Source organism: Mixophyes fleayi, chromosome 7, assembly GCF_038048845.1.
Source record: "Mixophyes fleayi isolate aMixFle1 chromosome 7, aMixFle1.hap1, whole genome shotgun sequence".
NCBI classification, from domain to species: Eukaryota; Metazoa; Chordata; class Amphibia; order Anura; family Limnodynastidae; genus Mixophyes; species Mixophyes fleayi.
Genome location: NC_134408.1, coordinates 10,227,437 through 10,247,782, shown reverse-complemented (window position 1 = coordinate 10,247,782; position 20,346 = coordinate 10,227,437). Strand labels below are relative to the sequence as shown.

General features: G+C 38.4%; 1 protein-coding gene across 1 annotated transcript in view; it reads left to right on the top strand.

Moving 5' to 3' along the window:
• Nucleotides 1-20,346, top strand: part of LOC142098449 (uncharacterized) — a 50,810-nt gene that overhangs the window by 13,222 nt on the left and 17,242 nt on the right. Inside the window, exons 8-12 of the mRNA XM_075181295.1 lie at nt 1,415-1,708; nt 4,984-5,334; nt 8,357-8,650; nt 8,754-8,861; nt 18,200-18,580. Coding sequence (XP_075037396.1) covers nt 1,415-1,708; nt 4,984-5,334; nt 8,357-8,650; nt 8,754-8,861; nt 18,200-18,580 — 1,428 coding nt within the window. The remainder of the gene's footprint in view (nt 1-1,414; nt 1,709-4,983; nt 5,335-8,356; nt 8,651-8,753; nt 8,862-18,199; nt 18,581-20,346) is intronic.

Genomic DNA, 20,346 nt, shown 5'->3' with positions numbered 1-20,346 from the left:
TTACAATAATAACAGAATGAACCTTATCCTCTGGCTTACAACACAAGTTCAAATAATGCAACTGGACATTAAAATAATGCCCATTTTAATTTTTTCTATACATTTAGACCCATTTACGTTCATACATGTGCTGCATGCAATTGCTTTTTGTCCCTGTTTTTAGACATAGTTTGATCCATTTCAGTGTGTTCAAAGCATATTGCTGCACTTGAAAATGTAAATGTATCTCTCTGGGAGCGCACTTTTTACATACGCACTAGGGAACTTTTTCCCACTCATGTCAATGGCCAATTCGATACTTTTACCCCTTTCTTTCATTGTAGTTGTGTGCTACATGTAGAAACCCCACTGAAATGTATAGGCCATCAAAATGAATGGACATCATGGACAGCATTGTTATTTATCTTTTTCCATATTATTGGATACTCAATTACTCTTATGATGTGTGATCAAAGCAGGGAGTCCCCATGACTCCCAGTGACTCCAATCACCACCAGCGAATCACAAGTGGCAATTGTGGAAATTGTGTCTGAGCAGCTAATGACACTCCTGGTCAATTAATTCTTCTGTCATTCTGGACTGGACTCTTAATGAGCAGTTTGCTGTGTCTCATGATTTTTCATTCTTCTTTCCTATGAATTACAATTACAGATAAGGATACTGTTGAGTACAATTTCCCATTGCATACAGATACACATGAAGATAATGTAAGTCTTTTCCAGCCCAATTCTGTATTTAGGGAAAGATTCACAATGATGGCACACAAGAAAGGTAAAAAGCACATATATAGTATAATAAAATTGAATTAAGCTTCCCAATTACACATAGTTATCAAATACTGACAAATTTAGAGCTTCATTCCAGCATTGTACTTGAAAGTTTTGAAAAATTGTGATCTTTCAAGAAGAATAGTTAATCCAAGTACAAGTGCAGGAAATAAACAGACCGTCCCGGGTTTCCGACAGTTTCGCCAAGGAAGCTTGTAGAAGTCATTCCAGAAGAAACTGTTAAAAGTCCTCCCAGTCTATTTTTTTTTGCATGAAGCTCAACATTTTGTGAGTAAGAAATAATGATTTATTGATCATTATGAGGCCTTCACTGCCTCTATTCCATATAATAGCTTCAAACAGACCCTGGATACAGTTTGATACATTATTTCTTTGTTTTGTTTTGTGTTTGACATTAATACAGTTATTTTTGATAATACTGAAGTCTTCAAAGTGAACAATAGATCATTATTTTGAGATCTATCTTGTGAATGCATCTCAGGCAACAGACCACACGTGGCTCTACAAACATCCATGAGTATGTTTCCTTCTTCTGTCATGAAGTTTTATATATAAATTTGTGACTGTTACATGATGGCTGTAAATATTGCTACAATATCCTCTAAACATTTCTTATTGTCTTCTAGCAAAGCCCAAATTGGTGAAACCCATAAGATTATCTCTGACTGATCTGGGAGAGGTGCTGTGTTCATTGGACATAGATGGAATTTACCCTAAACATATCCAAATAAAGTGGAATGACACTGAAACGTTGAATTCAGACAAAGTATTCAAAAATACTGATGGAACTTGTAATGTTCACAGTGAATATAAAATACCTGGAAGTTTTTTCAAAGATCCAAAGTCGACAGAGATCGTCTCTTGGAAACATGAGTCTATGGAGGGCTGGGAATCCAGACAGGTGTCAGTTCTGGATAAAGGTAAAAATAATACTGACCTCATAACTTTACTGACTATGTTTCAATAGATGTGAATTTAAATAATATTATTTGACACCAGTAACCCCAAGACTCAGTGAGTTTCAAATGCTTGACATATAATGCAGCAAATGCTATTTAGAATAAAACAACTAAAATGAAAGTCCATGATTTAACCACATGCATTTCCCAGGAACTTTTCACAGTCTGTAGGCTTTCATCTACATAAAGGTGCAGTAGACCTCACATTCTGCAGTGCAGTATGGCTTGGATGTCAGAGAATATAACAGCTGTTATAGCAGTCAAATTGGTGCTAATTAATGAGCCATGGGAGCTAAATGTTTTGATCAAGATGACTCAATCATGAACCAGACACACCTACATACTGGTGGCCTGATTCATTAAGGATCTTAACTTGAGAAACTTCTTATTTCAGTCTCCTGGACAAAACCATGTTACAATGCAAGGGGTGCAAATTCGTATTCTGTTTTGCAGATACCGTAAGTTAAATACTGACTGTAATTTAAAGGTGATATTTGTGTGCTACATGAAAAAACAGTCAGTATTTAACTTATGTGCAAAACAGAAAACTAATTTGCACCCCTTGCATTGTAACATGGTTTTGTCCAGGAGACTGAAATAAGAAGTTAAGATCCTTAATGAATCATGTCCTGGGTCTTTATGTTTAATGCCTATAGTAGAGTGCCTTCTGCTCCTCAAGATTGTTCCATTATTTGAGCCTTGTGTTGTAGAAAGGCCTCTGCCTTACTGGCTTTTTGATCAGTTTTTGTTCATACCCCAGCATGTAGCTGCACTCCTGTTAATCCTTCTCAGGTATTGCATCTATTTCTGTGAGCTAGGTAGAGTCCCCAGCAAACTTCGCTATGTTAATTACAATTGACTGAAACAGGTGGGAGGTCCATTATTCCCACAAGACAAGACAGACTGCAGATTGCCCTTGTGAAATGCTGATTGCCCTGGTAAAACACTCTTTTGTTTTGCTGAAGACAAGGCTTGTATTTTTGTTCATCCTTGTCGCTGCTGAATAGAAACCGTATTTAAGTTTTATTACTTTTATATATAAGTTGTTTTCCTGTTTTGTATACTTATGGATGTTTAAATGGAAATAAAGTTATCTTTGTTTCCAAAAGCCATCACAGTCTTATTACTATGAGATTTGTTTCTTGAACCAATGAAAAACCAGGGATCAATTAACTGCAGTCATATAGAAGGGATCTATATCTAATGAGACCCTCATGGCTCATGTGTAAAAAAATAATACATTCCAGTGGAATTTGCAGGGTATTTCTGACCTTCAAGGATAGAAAACCTTATTTCAAAATGTACAAAATACTTCATTGTTAATCATTAATTAACTGATATTAAATCAACTCAGTTATCTGATTAATTTATTCATGCCAGGTTACTGAAATGGAAATAATACAAATAAGTAGAGAGTTTGGAGGAGCAAAGCATTTTGTATTGGGTGGAGGGGGTTGTTTTGTGTCAGGCGCTGTCCCAGACAAACTACTTAATCAGCGGTTCCAAATCTTGTTACAATTGTGACACAGTTGCTCTCTTACCTGTATTGCACTGTAATGAATGTTTACATACAGAATATTGTAATAAATAAAACTGGAAGGTGAGTACCAGCTATTTCTTTCTCCTTCCCACTAAAATATGTTTCACATATCATTTTCAAATGCATATATTTTACAGTTTAGTTGATAGATCTAGAGGTCCCTTAAATAAGTAGGGGGTCCCTTGATGTGTTAAGTACAGTTAATGGGGGTTATAGACTTCGACTATTTCCATCTTCTGTTCTGGAGTACACCCAAATCCCATTAGGGAATCTAATATTGATGTAGTATTTCCTGGTCAGTGCAACCTGTCTGAGCTAAGATAGGAACACTGTGTGAATGTTTTTCAAGCCTGGATGCTTTATTATGCCGCTACTACTGTAAAGGTGGGCTTTCCTTCAGCAAAAATGAGCTGCCTTACACTTCATCTGCTCATTCCAGGGCCGTTTTGACTACTGCTTGCTCCCTATCCAATCCAGATCCAAGATCACGCCAGCCTGAGCACTAGCAAGACTGCTTTCCCTGCTTGGTCTTTTCAGTCTCTCCAAGATTAGTCACCCATAATGGTGCATTATGATGCTTTATTACTTAACAGCTTCACCACTCCTGAACCTCCTCTATGCCACCATCATACAAAAGACTGCGTTCCCCTCCTGGCCTACTTGACGGTCTCCTACCAGAACACCACCCTAAAACTCTCTGTAGAGGTCATTGATAGTCTAATCAAAGAAATTTTAGAGACCCTAAATGTGTAAGACAAAAAGACTTCCTCCAACAATAATAGGGTTATCTTTAAGCATTAGATAAAACCAGGATGGTTTTGCCTGCTAACAACTTTGAAGACATTGTGAAGACCAAATGGAAGTCACCAGAGAAAATGCCTTCAATCACTAGGCTACTCAATTTTTTTCCCACAACAGCCCATGATTGATCCACCAATATCATGTTTACCCAAAACAATTCTTAGCGGTTTCCGGTGCAGTGACCTGAAATGGCTCACGCGATTTCCTCCTGCCACCTCTCTAGCATACCTATTGCTTCTGAATTTGGTTCTGTGAGTATCATAGGACAGTTCTTTCAAGTCAATTTATAATATACTTCTTGAGATGCTGACATGGAAGACCACTTTTCTAATGGCCATAATCTCTGCCCCAAGGGTAACTGATCTGGTGGCTCTTTTTTGTAAGGTGCCATTTCACATTTTTTCACCACAATAAGGTGGTACTGTATCCAGTTCAATTTGGTTTCACTTTTGACCTAAATCAGGACATAGTCTTTCCATTCTTTTGTCCTTCTCTTACCCTGCACCCTTACTAAGTGGCATTACACTTCATAGAATTGGTGCATTTTCCATTGATGGAAGGATATCCAATTCAGTGTTAAGGCTCACTTAATCTGGTCCAATAGTACATTATCTGCCTTCCAGGATCAGGCTTCTTTGGAACAGCTAGTTGTGTGCACTTCTAGAACAACGCCCACTAGTGGACACACTCAAGAAGTAAGGTGAAGAGGAACACATTAGACAGTCTTAGGGGTAGTTTTCTTACAGATGGTTGAATTCAAGCTTTTTGTTAAATGTTCCAAAATATTTACTGGGAAAACTTTATAATATATTTCCACATCAAATAATAGCTATTTTAAATGTAGCTTTCCTTTATTTTGGCATGATTAGTAACTTTATTATTTTTATCTCTTAAGAGTTTCCTTGGAAGCCAGAGGTACAAGATATCCCAGTTCCCAATCTTCTTATTGGCAGCACAGCTACACTGAGGTGCGAGGTGTCTAATGTATTCCCTGATCTGCTGACTGTGAGGTGGCTGAAGAAGGAGAGACATGGCCCGGAACTGTTCCCGCTGGTTCCTAGTGATAAATATAGTATTTCAGAGACCAAACCGGAGAAGCAGAAAGATAACACATTTACATATAAGACGTGGTTAAAGTTCAAACCGTCCATCATCACAGAGGAAGGAGCAGAGTTTATCTGCAGAGTGAAACATCCCAGTTTAGAGAAACCCACAGAAAAAAGCACCGGACCGCTCTGTATAAAAGGTGATTCTCTAAGAACATGAGAACATGATGCATTGTGCCTGGACGACACTCACTGTTATTGTATTGTGTAGTGTTTTCTTGTGTAGAGCTGTAGAAAATAATACGTAATAGGAGAAGTGTTTAAGTATGTTGGGTCTAGGTATTATATAATAACATTTATATTAAAAACAGCATAGTCTCTTGGGTCTGGTATGTGGCCTCAATAAAGTATATTACCAGTCTCCTCCATGACAAAATCTCACACTTCCACAAAGTATGGGATCCCTGTTACTCCTTCCACCATTCCTCAATGCCCGCTACCCAGTAATACGCTCCACTTGTCTACATCTTGCGAGTTTTACATTTTATTTATTTATCTATTTTTCCATGATATTTATGCATCTAAAAGGCCCCATGGAGACGGACTCAGGACACCCTAAGGTGCTTTTCTCACCCTCACTTTTTCTTTGGGGGAGGGACCCATATGTCTTTTTCGGCCTCTCTGTGCTCTTGGGAGGTTGATGTGCAGGATGCATCTTCTCCTGGGGCCACACTGAACCCCTACTTTTACTTTTTTCCCTATCAACCTTTCTTTTTCCTTCCTCTCCCTCCTTCTCCCCTCCTCCCTCTCCATCCCTCCCTATATCCTTCTTTCCTTCATAGGGAACAAAAAAAAAATAGCCTTATTTTCACTGGTGATGGAGCCTCTAGCAATGCTCCTCTGGGTGTGGTACAGTCATTTTGGTCCTCCAAATTGGAGTGCATTTTATTATACAGCGATGACAATACCTCACGGCAGCCCTTGTTATTGTTGCCACATGTAGGATAAACATGGGATATATTAAGGGCATGGGTTGATTGGGCTACATGTTTTATTTTTGTGATTGGTGATTTTCAACCTCCTATGAACATTGCTACTGGTTTACAGCAATAAGTGGGCTGGTCTAAATATCTGGACATTTGGAAACATGGGGGATATGTCCAGGTTCATCTTTTTCAGTCTGCAATTCATCTTTGGACATCTAGAATCATGGAGCGGCACCTAGTTTGGTCTATTGTTGGAATTCATGGAATTCATTTACATTTTAATATTTGTCTACATTTTTGTAAGTGTTAATTGATTTAGACTCCGCAGTTACTGGACTTTTGTAGGTGTGGAGGCTGCCTAGTTTTTTCAGCTTCCAGCACTAGAGGTCACAGATCTATATAGGTATTATATAGCCTCCCAACTGGTTGGTGGTACTCGCCATTATGCTATATTTCAGCGAAGTCTATAGAGGATGCTATTGCTGATTATTTTGAGAGCCTTCAAAATATTTTATTCTTAGAACAGTCTTCCATATATGGACATTAGGAGTATCTCATGATATCTTTCAACCTCTGTTCACACAGCGACAGTTTTCCAAAATTCTACTATTGAAATCTTTTGAGACCTTCTGTATCCATTTGTTTACTTAAATGACTTCCTAATCTTCTCTTCAGATTTGTCTTCTAATAGACAATATGTTAGGACTGCACTGCAATGTTTGCGAGATGACAGCCTCTATGCTAAATTTAAAAAATACATAATTCTGCAATTCCGGGTTCGTTTTAGAGAACTCTGATCTGATGGTCATTTTTTGGTCTAAAATGTCCTTACTGACCACCAGAATCATAGTCTGTACAGGCACCTTTACTGTCAATAATAGAAAACTTTTCCAACTTGAACAAGTTTGTAGGCTTACCTTTACAAGCTGGGTCTGGCTTGTAAAGGTAAAGTTAACCCTCACTCTAATACTATCTTCTAACTCCTAACCCTAACCCTAGCCTTAACTCCTAACCCTAATACCCCTAACCCCTAAAATAATACTTACATTAGATGAATGGCAGCCGGTTCCGTCCATCGCCGCTTTAAGAGGAGTCGCGTTTTGACGTGACTTCATTTTCCACAGTCGCCAACACAAATCGGATCATCACATGAAGTCATCTGGGTCATGGTAAGTCATTTGTCGGGGTAGTAGTTCTTCGGAATCCTCATGTCGTAGTAGTAAATGTCGCGGTAGTCAGTATCGTTAAATGGTAGCGAGTAGCGAATTTGAGCCACATAAGAGAAAACAAAAGCTTAAAATGTGTATTTTCATGCAGTATATTAAACATGAAGTAAAATACATGGTTCAAATTTATACATGACTGTCAACTAAAGTTCTAGGTAATAATATAGTGTAAATGAGTATTTACTTTCCATCATAATCAAATTGTTACATGCAGCAATGCTTTATGCCTTATGTCCACCATATTGGACAACGAAACACTTAAATAATAGTTTAAAGCATTTTAAAAATAAATCCATCCAAAAAAAAAGATGTAGTTTTAGGTGGAGTTTTTTCATATATTAAAAAATGCAGGGTTATGTTGTCCTTCAGACTGGCAATATACCGAACTGGTTGGTCCCACTGAGATCTCCAATGTTTTTGCACTGTTAGTCTCCTTAATATTTCATGCCAGAGAAGTATGGATGACTATGAGAAATAAGTCAAACAAATAGGTGATACTGCTGTTAGTGTACAACAATTTTCTAATAAAACAATGTTATAATAGAAACCTCAATTGTTACATTTACATTAGCAGGAAAACAATCTCCATGTGTTCCCGGGTAAGTCTGTGTCTGAATTTTGTCAGTTCCAGACTACCTTGTGGTCATCAATCTTTATAAGCTGTTTCCGCTTTCAGCCTATGATAGAGCTCCTGGAAGGTACAGGCTACACTCTGAATTGTTGTATTTTCCCAATATCCCACATTTCTTCCATGTTTCCTCTTTCCATTACTTTCTTCCTCTCTGTTTTTTATTTGAATACTTTTAAATAAAATTATTTAAAACTACTGCAGGGAGTGAATGGCATCAATGAGTATTAAACAAGCTAAGAATTGAGCACACTAGATATAAAAATAGATGAAGAACACAGACATGCACATTGCCATATCGTTTTTGGATGCTTCACGCAGATCCCATCATATCACAGTATCATCATTGTAACTGTATCTATATTGTTCCACATGTATTCAGGATTTCCAGTGGTGAAGGACATTGTCTGCTCTGGTGAGGGCATCTACTCTCTGGCTGTGGATGGAATTTACCCACAAAAAGCTTCAATCTTATGGAAATTGTCTGTTCGGGCATCTACGGAAGAGAGTGAATTTTTAATCTCTACTCTCACATGTAAAGACAATAAAGATGGAAGTTACCAGGTGATGAGTATCTGTGACCTGAGTAAAACCATAATTGATCTAGATAAGTGGAGTGTTCTACAGGCCACAGTGGAGCATGAAACTTTGGACTTCCCCATTTCTAAAAGTATTGGTAAGGAAAGAATTGTCTTTGCAATGAGGTCTCACAATATTCAGGATTTAGCATTAAATTATAAGTACAATGTTGTAATTTGTATTTGTTATCTATTGGGCAGGCATAAAAAACACACACCCATTGTCTCAAGAAAAGAGTCCAACAGATTATTCTCTTCAGACACCAGTAGATACGACCACTGACCTGAAAGCTTCGATCCCAGAGAAAGGTGAGATTGGTGGAAATACATAGGTTTACCATCCAATTCTATGGTGTACAAAAATGATCATGAAATTAAAAATTGTAATAATAGATTAAAGCAGCAATAACAGATAGAGGATTTGTTTTCTATAAATAGAAAGTTAAGTACCTTTTAAGCATGCATGTAATATTCATTTTTATTAGCTATCTTCTCTGCAAATCATTATCTCCTTTTCACAAACTATCTGGTTGGCAAACAAGAATGGATGCCAGACACAGACACAGAAACACAGTCAGTCTGCTACACAGACACAGGCTCACAGCTTTCAACATGTCATGTGATGGCAGAGGGGGGAGGAGGATGTAACAGAGTAGACAGAGCTCAGAGGGGAGTTCCAAAGCCTCTCTGCTTATTATTTCATGTGCCATGTTACTGTGGTTGGCATGGTAGTCCAAAAAATCAGTAATAGCATCCTGAAGTAAAAACAAGGGAAAATAGTAAATACCAACAATTGTCTTTTAGCCTGTTTCTAAATGATTTATATTAAAAAAAACTGTTTTTTTTCATGGGATTGCTGCTTTAATTACAGTAAAAAGAATTAATACTTGCATTTCTTCATTATTTATGATAAATTAAATCAAAAGTTGTCAGACTTTGCTATAAACTTGATTAGTTACAGCACACAATATACATAGGGAATTACTGGAGTCATATTTGAGAAAATCTTGCAGCTCTAACTGCTTCATGAGAAGCATAAAGGCAGTTATGTTGTGTGTGAGGTGTATATTGGTTCATTAAAAAAAGGTATTAGTGTTGTATGAAATACATAAGCAGTGTCTAAATGCATATTTTTTCCAAAGCATTTTAGTTTGTTCTTTGTTGAGTTTGGATTGCTTCTAATGTTGTTGTTCATTTCAATCCACAGCCTTTGTTAGTTGTGCTCATTGCATACCATCACTTTTATTTCCTCGGTCTTTGTCTGGGATTCTTTATTTGCAATTGGAATTTTAAATTCCATTATAAAATTATCGTAAAACATGTTGCTCAGAGATGCAAAATATTTGTTTACTGAATAGGAAAAAAATTAACACATGGCCCATACAATGTGTTAATTATTTAATTCTTTATTGGACACATTGCAGAACCTGTAAAAAAAATATACAGTATGGTCACCTGGTAGTCTAGTGGGCATCTCTGAGTGATTGAGGGAGGACAGGCAGTGTTATTATGTGCTTATCAACGCAAGGAAGGGCTCTAATGAGCTTAGAAGTAGCACTGGTTCCCGGTAGTCCCAGAAGGTCAAATGCTGCAGCGGAGCTTACTGAGTTCCACATGCCAACGCTGCTGGACTTCATCCCATGAGTCTCTCCTCAAAACTTAAAGCCATATTCAGCTAGATGGCTGCTCTAGATCATTGTGACAAAACCATGGAATTTTTGTCAGCAGATTAAAAGTTTAAGGGCCTCCTTTACAATTAAGCTCAAATTTGTGGCCCGAATGGTTAAAATGTTAGCTGAAATATTGCCCTCTGATAGGGAAATGATCTTACATGTATATAGGTGTCATTAAAATAACCAAATGTTTATTGTAACAATGTCTCTTTTAATCAAGTATGATTAGAGAATGCCTCATACATTGACTAACCTTTGTGGTGCCTTGTAAATAAAAGATAATAATATATATAACATGGCCTTCATATGTATTTAATTAGAGGGGTGCAGAATCTACATTATATTAATATATAATTATTATACAGTAAGACACTAACTTAAGACAGTAGATGACAGTCTCATTACCTCAAATATATACAGTATATGATCCTTAGTGCCAATCTCTTACTAGTAAAGAAAAGCACATTCTAGGTGGCAGATTCAATTAACCATGATGTTCCTCAGAACATTGAGGGCGTGCATTTTTTACTGGTACTATGGTAAAACTTAATGCTCATTTTTGCTCGCACCTCTATTCTATGGTGTGCGAGCAAAAATTAGTGAGATTTCTGAAAAATAAAATCTGTGCGAGGTGTCTCATGACCCTTCCGGAGACACCTCGTGCGATTGTTCCTCACTTGAATCTGCCCCTTAGTCCTAAGTAGCAGAAAACAACAGATGTCTTACACAGAAAGACCTTGAGAACATGTCTATCATAGACTCAAATCTCCTCAAAGCCTGGGAATCAGTTTGCCCAAGGCCTCAAAGGAATGGGAGTAAAACATTGGTAAAAACACATATGTGTGGAAAATGCTTAGTACCAAAAACTAAATTGCAATAAAAAATGTCTGTGTCAATCAAAATGCGAATCAAAGACATATTAAGCATTGGGTTACTAATATAGTTTAACTAAATATCAACTCTTTACTTGCCTCATCATTCCCTCCTTTGGTTATAATCACATTAACAATCATTCAATGGCATGCAAACAAAATCAGCCTCTTTTTATCTTACTACTTAACTCTTCAAAATTCGACACCCTCTGTTCAATACTTTTGTAACTATCCATAATATTGAAACAGTATAATCTTTTAAAGTACTTTCTAACTCTATTAGCTTTTAATAGTAAATAATATATGGCTCAGTTCTCTACCATCCATTCTATCACTCAACTAATTTCTTAGAAACCTAGAAACATAGAATTTGACTGCATATAAGAATAACTTGGCCCATCTAGTCTGCCCATTTTAACCTATCGTAACTGCAAACCCTATTTTATCCTTAGTTCTTTGTAAGGTTATCCATTTGTCGATCCTAAGCATATTTAAATTGCTCTACCGTATTAGCCTTTACCATTCTGATGGGAGGCTTTTCCACTTATCCACTACCTTTTCGGTGAAGTAATTTTTCCTCTGACCCTACTTCCCCCAGTGTCAGTGCATGTTCTCGAGTTCTAATATTTCTCTTCATTTGAAAAATGTTTCCTCCTGTAACTTGTTAAAACCTTTGATATATTTGAAAGTTTCTATCATGTCCCCCTGATCCCTTCTCTGCTCCAAAATATACATATTAAGATATTTTAGTCTTTCCGAGTAAGTTTTGTGCTGTAGGCCATGCACCGTTTTAGTCGCCCTTATTTGTACAGTCTTGAATATATTTATATTGTTCTGGAGATATGGCTTCTAGAACTGAACACAGTATTCTAGACAAGGCCATACTAATGACTTATACAGTGGCATTATTACTTCTTTCTTTCTGCTACTGATTCCTCTCCCTATACAACCAAGCATCTAAATTGCCTTCCTCGTTGCTTTGTTACATTGCTTACCTGCCTATAAGTCACCTGAAATAGTGACTCCTAAATCATCTTCATCTTCTTCATCTAAGCTATTACAATACCAGTTACATTCTCGGTTTTTGCTAAGCCACATGCTATGTTGTTGATCACTCTAACATTGTATAAATTTAAAGCAGTATTTTAGCAAAATAGAGCAGGGGCAAACTAGAGACCTCTGTCATATTCTTCCCACACATTTAGTTATATTAGTATGCTCTAAGACATAAATCAGCTGAGCAAGGTAACACAGGACTGTAGAGCATGCAGGGTTAATATATGTCATTTTAGAAAGTTTTACAAAGCTGTGGATTGGTTTCTTGTGGACACGCCACTGCTCTGTAATTCATGTTGAGGCTCCAAACGGAGCAAGTTTCTCAGCATGTGTGAGGATTTAGTTCTACATTCACCACTATTCCCTGGCAGCCATGGGCATGCTGGCACTAAAGGTTCTACAAGCACCAACATACCCAAACAGTTAATGGCTGGGATTTGTAGTGCTACATACTAAAATAGTATTTTTAAACATAATACCCCAACTCCCTCCACTCAGGGGTGTTGAGGTAAGTCCCAGTACTATCAGAACCTGGCTGGTCTTTTTATGTTAATGGATATATTTTTGTGGGCCCAATTCTCCTAAGTAATTCAGCTCCATGCTGAACAGGCTGAGGTTGAGTCCCACTGTAACAGAGGCACCCCAACACTACAGTTTTTCATGTTATAGTCTGACCAGTCCAGCCTGTCATAGCCTGGTGCTAGTTGTGGCTTTTGCTCAGGGACCCCACCCCAGGCTATGAGCTCTTGTGCTCGTTTCACTTTGGGAGGTGGGAGGCTACTGTGGGCTTTTTAATGAATTTATTTTTTCTTTTTATTTACACTGCATTGTTCCATGCTAATAACCAGTAGCAGCACATGTCACTAGGGGTAGAGTAGCATCAAGTAATACACCTGCTAACAGAATAGGCCACAACTGTAGTGGGCAAGTCACACTTAAGTATGAGTGCCCTAAATGTAAATCAGTTGCACTTGTTCCATCTTTCCAGGCATAGGGGGCCCACGTTTAACATTTGTGGAAATATATGCGCAGTAAAACAAAACAGAAGTTTGTGCCTGAGAGGCATAAAAATAAGGGTTTAGTTCTCCCAGAGAAGACAAAGCAGCATTAGTGTTAAGAGTGGGCTGGGCACCCTGGCTTCTGGTTACACATAGACAGTTGGAGAACGCCCACCCTGCAACTATCGTTAAGGATGTATGCCCAGTAAAAAAAGGGGCAGCGGTTCCAGGTGCCTGTGAAAGAGTCTGTGGTTATCTTCTTACAACTAAGGACTTCACGTTTATGTGCAGTTGACACTGACAGTTGATAAGTGTCTGGCTTGGACCAGCAGTGCCAGTAGGCATAGTCAGTGACTAGCAAGTGAACTAGCTAAACCCAAAAATGCTTGGGGTTGTGTAGTAAGCCCATCATAGCTATAGCTGGTGAAAGTGGTGGGATAAACCCAGGCATCTCTCTGACGATTGTAGTTCCAGGAGAGCTCAGTTACTCAGGAGAGGAGTAGCTGCTGCACAGGAGAATACACAGCATGTGTAACTACTGCAGGATGTCCAAGGCAGAAATCTGCTTAGTGCTGAAAAAAGGTGAGGAGGGTATGTATGAGCATGGAGAAAACTTGCAACTGTGGAGCTAACTCTGGAGAAGGGATCTAGCAGCAGGCGTGTCCAATGAGACATCCAACCAACATCTAGGACTGGATTTGCTAGTACCTCTCAGAGCTGAAATCCCTCTAGCAGGAGCATGTCCACCATAGTACTGGAACAGGAGCTACCTCATGGATGACAATGGTAAGGAAGATATTTAAGAGATTTGCTGGGATGAACAGCTCAGTGCTAATTAGAGTGAGCTGCTGGAGACAATGCTGTGGCCTTCTGAGAAACTGTTCAGAAGGAAAGCAGGCAGAATTTTCTTTTCAGGTAAGCTACATGCTAGAGGTGCTCTGAGATTTTGCCAGACTTATTTAGGGAATATAGCAATTTTCAGCAAAGTCTGTGACAGCCATGTACTACAGCTAAGACAGATGTGAGGGGGAGGTATCCAATCAAACACATGTCAGATGGGGTGTTAGAAGTACAGTACCTAGAGTATTGTGACAGAGTAAGAAGGGTTAGGCCAGAACCAGAGGAGGCAGGCATGATTGGACACTGGCATTCCTAGGGACTACAGAGTATTACAGATGTGTTGTCTCTGACTTCAATACTGTAGCAAAGCCCCTGACAGTCCCCACTAAGCAGTGTATCCCCAAAGTGTTAAAATGAATACCAACTAGAAGGTGGCATTCCAGTCCTTGCAAAGGACCTTAGTGAGTGCTCCCGTACTCTGTGGGAACAACAGTAATAAGGACTTTATTGTACTGATGTGTCCCAGCATGGACATAGAGCAGTACTCAACAAGAAGGGCCTCAGGACCAAGAACACTGTGTGGCTTACTGGAGCCAAAACTTTTTTGAACTAGGAGGCAGGGTATGTAAATATTAAAAAGAAGCACTTTACTATTGTATGGGCTGTGAAGAAATTCAACACTATTTGTATGGCCAACAATTCACTGTTTTCACTGATAACAACCTTAAATTTGCTCAAACACACAAAATTTACTGTGATAATGCCTCACATTTCAGATCTATGACTTTCATAATTTGTAAGTGCAAAGAAAGCTCTAAAGCACAATATATGGACTGTCCCGGATGGAAAATCTGGAACCCCTGAGCAACTCCCTGTAACCCAGATTTTACTGGAGCATGGGTGTGATTGTTGAGATTTGGTGTGCTGGTGATCTGTATGAACAAGTGGGATAGGTGTGTGGCTGGATGTGGGAAATTATTTTATTAATTATTTGGTGCTGTGATGTAGCTCACAACTGTTAAAAAAAAATGTAAGCTTTCCAAGAGAGCATCAGAGATCCTTTCTACAGTTCCATATAGGGCTCTGAGGGGCCCAGAATGAGCATTGCCTCCTGATATCCCAGAAGGCCAGCACTGGGATGTAAATAAGTGAGCTCAAGCTGTCAATTCTACAGAATTCTCTGAAGCAGACTTTGGCTTGTAGGTGACAATAAACACTGCTGGCATAGCCCTTCAAGTGCTCAGTGCCATTGAAGGAGCATGACGATGGCCATGGGTGCCTCCTGCAACTGGGAGATACCACGTTGGTGTATTGTCGACACAGAGAATATCTCACTTGGCCAAGCTGAGTTAATAGTTTTCAGTGACAACTAGTTGCTGAAAATCTACCGAACCTAAGAAAGCTTGGTGGATTAGGGTGGGGTAGTAAGTCCATCCCTTTTAAGTGTGACTTGTTGTTCCATATTTATAGTATACAAATGGCTATTTGTCAGGAACACGCTTCCTGCTTCCGTGATTTTAGGTGTTTACTGTATGAGGTTACACATGATTCCAGCCCGCAGTCTCTCTCTACCTATCACACAGGTTATAGACCTACTTAATTGCCCCCACACAGCACTCTCACACTCCCCACAAACTTCAGGTTTGCCACCATCTATTGAATACAGGCAAAAAAATATACTGTCCCACACTGGCACAGACGGCTTCTGGCTACCCACAGGTTAGCAAGGCCCCTACCCAGCAACCAAAGGTTAACTATTCACACCTCCAGACTGTTACACAAATGTAAATGCAAGCATACACTAGGCTTGTAGACAAATATATTAAGAAGTCAAACACCAGCATTTTAAGGGTTATCTTGGTCAAGTTATATTCTCCTTAACAGGCTAATGGATTTGTTAGAGTACCAAGGATGTCACCTACTAAATTTATAGATTTAATACATAAAAGTACAGGGCATTTATTTATATATATATATATATATATATATATATATATATATATATATATATATATACATATATATATATATATATATATATATATAAAATAAACAATTGACATAACAAACTCAAGCAAAGCACTTGAAAATAAGAGGGGTTACATTCAGAGTGCAACTCACATGAGTTGTATAATCTGTGCCATGGGAAATTGGCTAGGAAGATAGACAGCTTATCAATGTGGATTGATTTTCCCGAAAGACTGACAATTTGTTGTAACAGGTCTTAGATTTTCAAAAACACTTTTACACCTTTCCCTACCTCCTGAGGGTTGTGGTCTGTGATATGTTGTCTGATTTACAACTCAATTCTACTATGTGACCTAACTTTTCTGTGGAGCGTCACACAGACCCTATTTTATTATTAATAAATCCCCTATGAATTTGTCCATCTTTTGATATCAAACACGACTAGATACAGTGTATTAGTAAATCTTATACTCATTTCCTCAACTTCTCTGTGTGGCAGAATTCCTAAATTGACATATGAGCTGCCCTTCATCATGCTATTTTGGATTATGTGGTTGATCACTAGTTTTATTGATTTTAAGTGGCATATTTAAAAACGGACTTCTTTTTGTCTATATAAAATTGTAGCCAAGTCAGCACATGGTCTCCTTGAGCCAGATATCATGCTGATTGGTTTCTAAAAGTCTATTCAGGTGTCAAAACTCCATCCTAGGGCAGGATATATCTCACCGCAGGGGCCTTTTGAAGCTGCTACAGGTGACACTGCTATCTTCTAACACTGGGATGTGCAGAGTCACCGAATACACACACAACAGAATTTTTTACTTCACATTTTACTCTTTAGTAGCTCAATGTATTAATGAATTCATTTGATATGCCATATTTACACTGCAGTTATGTAATGGGGTAACCCTTATAAAAAACTGTAAGTTCTCTATGTTCACAACACTATTTATTATGATTAACAAATCTGCTAATTATTTTTGATTTTGCAATGTAGCTATTCATATTTTGTGCCTTTTGTTAATTTATTTTATAATGCTTTATGTTTTAATGTTTTTGTAATTGCATTTAATTTTTATTTTTCATGTTATTGTATAGGCAAGTGTAATGGGAATAACAGATTTACAGAACAAACCATTTTAAAGGGGACATTTTTAAAAAAAGAGGAAGAGCTGCTGCTTTACCACTTCTAGCACTGCAGTAGCTCTTACACTGCATATATAGACCTAATTTACGAAGTGTACTCTGTGTTCACTGCAAATCGGCTTGGTCTTGTATCAGTCCATTTTGATGATGTCTCCAGTTCACCTCAAAGAGCATGTCCTCTGTGAGCAGTCGCAAGATGCCTCCTCAAACTAGAAGATAACCTAGGTGTGTGGAGAGGTGTAAAGATCTGAAGAGGGCCACAATACAAAGTGTACATATCACATCAAAGTCCACCCTCCTGCCACTTAGGGACTGCTGTTACTACTACTAATAGTTTACTTTCAATAAATAAAACTATAATAAAACTATTCAGTTTTGCCCTAAAATACTGTTGCATGTGTTACTTGTTCATGTGTGAAGCTTTTTATTACATTACTCAGAATGCTCATAAACATTCATTTCTTCAAGGAAGTACATTTCTGGCATGGAATTCCCCTCAAAATGTGCTCGCTCCATGCCGCTATCTCATTTCAGTAATCAAATTTAATAAAATGGCTTCACCCTGCCTAACTGCTCCTGTACAAATTTCTTAAACTGCACAAATGCAGCCATTTTTCTCTGTAAATCCACGTGGTTTGCTGGAAATCTTGGCACATTTGTGGAAATCTCGGTGCATGGTGGCTCTAAACCTAATTATGCACTACGCTAATTTTCCTCGTTGTAAGTTACCTACATAATATTTTTACTGTGTATATGTAGAGGATGGAATATGGACATTTTGGTGGAAGGAAAAAATGGAATCCCCTGTGTAAATCATACACTTGTCCTTGGTGTCCTCTAGTCTATATGTAAATAAGTTATTCTACAGTTGTTTTCAAGAACCACTAAACTTCAACCTTCATTTTCATTTAACACTCATTGGTCAGTGATAACCTGTCATTACCCTGCAGCTGTTAAAAACTAATATATTGTGCCCCCAATCCATTATTACTTGTATATGTAGTGTTGGTAGGTAACTGTTATGTTATATTGTTTATTAACTCTGAGTATATTACTATTTTCTATATCTTGTGTCTTGTTTCTGGTTTCAGATGATCATCAGATATTCATTGTTGGTAACATTCATGGACCTAATCGGTGGACACATGGGGAAAAGATCACTCTTTATTGTTCAGTGTCTCTTTGTCCTGATGATGTTAATGTGATATGGACGGTGACAGAGAGAGATGGGAAACAAGTCATAATATCCAGTGCTGGAGAAAAGTCACTGAGGGAACCAGAAGCTCTGACGACTTCTGGGTATTTCCTTACTACAGAGACAGAGAAGTCAGACAAAGAAGGACTATTTAATGTAACCAGTTTAATGGCACTTATACCGTCCGTGTCAAAACATGTAGGGACTGATCTTACCTGCAAAATTATATCCAACGGGAAAACCAATATAAGGAAATTCCAGCCAAAGTCTATATATGGTAAACTACTACCAATTTTACTTAAATTGTTTATCATTAGCTTCAACTGATTTTATGATATAAAAATAATTGCACTTTCATTTTAAATTAGAGATGCTCAGGCTCGGTTTTCCAAAAAACCGAACCCCCACGAACATCACCAATCCGAGTACAGAGCCGAGCCGGCTCTATTTTCCAGCTTCCTCCGATCTGAATCGGGGCAAAATGTCATTGTTGCATCTTTTGGATTCCATAAGTACCCCCCTACCCAGGAGATCCAGCGCCATTGCTCACACAGAATCAGGGGCAGCAGTGTTCTTGTCACTCTCCATTCTCCAGTGACATTGATCAGTGCCATTACTCACACAGAAACAGGGATAGTAGTGTTCTTGTCACCCTCCAGTCACCAGTGACATTGATCAGTGTCATTGTTCAGAAACAGGAGGGGAAGCAGTGTTCTTGTCACTTGACAAAAATTGACTGGAAATTACTGGAAATTAATGTTATTGAGGTTAATAATAATGTAGGAATAAAAAAGAGCAATGATTTTATGATTTTAGCATTTTTTTGCAATTTAAAAAAAAAAAAAAATACAGATCCAAAACCAAAACCAAAACATGTGAGGGCGGTTTTACCAAAACCAAACCACGAAGTTAATACAGATCCAAAACCAAAAACAAAACACAGGGATCAGTGAACATCCCTATTTTAAGTAAGAGATCACTACTGAAGTCATTTTCTAGTGAATATGTTTGGATTTAACCTGAGACATTAAACCAGTTATAGGATCATATTGTCTCTCTTTACAATTCTGTGTATAAACTAAGGATTAAAAGTGTTAGATTTAGAAATATTTAAATCCCATGCTAAACATTTCCAGTTGCAATGACATGACTTTCCAGAGAAAATGCTGGCACATGAGAGCTCCATCCGTTATCTCTCCTAGTCAATGCAGTACAGACTGCGAGTGAACAGTGGGGTTGAGTACAAAATGTTGACAATGGAAATATTGGCAGTTATTCTGTAGACATGAAATTGTCGGAAGGCGAAACGCCGTCACTTCCATTCTGGTGATAACTTCAAAATGTCAACTGTGTGATATTGTGAATGACAACATTAAAAGAGCAATGCCGGTGGATCCTATACAGCGGCACAAACAGTTATGAAAAAAACAACTACCCCCTCCCTCCCAAAACACATCCAAACCTGTGCTGATTGCGGATCCTGCGGATGTATAGGTGCTGCACCCGCTGGCACAATATACATATAAAATCTATAAGTAAATAAATAATAATTTTAAAAAGTGTGGGGTTCCCCCCCTCCAAACCAAACTAACCTTTGTACTGCCAAGCTAGAGCTGGTAGTAGCATAATCGAGTGGGGGGGCGGGCTTGGGTTCCCCCTGATTTTCCTCCAACCAGTACTAGGCAACCCATCCGGGGCTGGTGGCACTATAACAGAGGAACCCGCTACATGGGGCCCACTTGCCACAATCATAAACCAGCCCCGGGCTGGATTTCCTAGGGAATTGGGGTCCATGCTGAAAGCAATACGGCTCTTCCCACAACCCTGGGCGGTGGGTATGGGGTAATAAAGAGTTAATATAATGAAAGAAACTATTTTAGTTTTTTGGAAATACAGGCCCCAGCATGTCCTGGCTGCCATTTACAGCCTGGGCGTGTTGGTGCTTGTAGAACTGCAAGCACCAGCATACCCATGGCTGCCAGGGCATGTTGAGCCACAAACTAAAATGTAAATAAATGACACTCCACTTTGTAACCACACAAG